Source organism: Protobothrops mucrosquamatus, unplaced genomic scaffold, assembly GCF_001527695.2.
Source record: "Protobothrops mucrosquamatus isolate PMUCROS unplaced genomic scaffold, P.Mucros_1.0 scaffold321, whole genome shotgun sequence".
Taxonomy (NCBI): domain Eukaryota; kingdom Metazoa; phylum Chordata; class Lepidosauria; order Squamata; family Viperidae; genus Protobothrops; species Protobothrops mucrosquamatus.
Window position 1 is genome coordinate 464,590 of NW_015386660.1, and position 731 is coordinate 465,320.

The 731-nt window shown below is 31.3% G+C and overlaps 1 protein-coding gene across 1 annotated transcript in view; it reads right to left on the bottom strand.

Annotated features, from left to right (window-relative positions):
- The window catches only part of LOC107286752 (proto-oncogene tyrosine-protein kinase Yrk), a 16,647-nt gene extending 16,263 nt beyond the window's left edge, over positions 1-384 (bottom strand). Inside the window, exon 1 of the mRNA XM_015815172.1 lies at positions 351-384. Within this exon, the coding sequence (XP_015670658.1) occupies positions 351-384 (34 nt within the window). The remainder of the gene's footprint in view (positions 1-350) is intronic.
- Between the last annotated feature and the right edge of the window lie 347 nt (positions 385-731).

A 731-nucleotide genomic window follows, 5' to 3' on the forward strand; every position in this document is an offset into this window, starting at 1 on the left:
AGAGAGAGAGAGAGAGAGAGAGAGAGAGAGAGAGAGAGAGAGAGAGAGAGAGAGAGAGAGAGAGAAACCTGGTTTGTTTAACCATAGTTTACTGAATAACCTCCCTGACTAATTTGATTCATACAACAAGTGGCACCATACACTAAAGTTTGCAAACAGCAATGGATAGTTCCCCAGATCATACTAGATTTAACCCAAAGAAATTATATCCTGGCTTAACCGGAGTCTATGTTCACTCCTTACACAATGCCATAGTTCGCTACAATAACGTTTCCTTAGACCATTTTTTTCATCAATCCACTAATATTAGATTTTGCTGTTACCCCCTTAGTGTCAAATGTGGATGATACCCTTTTGCAATGTTCGAATTGCAGCAGCTGGCATGTTTGTATTCGCAGAAGGCTAGGCTTTTCTTTTCCCTAATTTTAATAAAATAAAATTAACAAAACCAAATAAAATTGACATAGTAGTTCCTGGGATATACCCAAAATTGAACTGCAATGACCAATACATTGGTTATTGTGCATTAAATTCAAACAAAATTAAAATTAAAATTAAAATTAAAATTAAAATTAAAATTAAAATTAAAATTAAAATTAAAATTAAAATTAAAATTAAAATTAAAATTAAAATTAAAATTAAAATTAAAATTAAAATCTTACAACTCTCAATTGGGACCAGAATTTCTTTGCTACCAAGATGGTTGTTAAGTGAATCGTGCCCGATTTTAC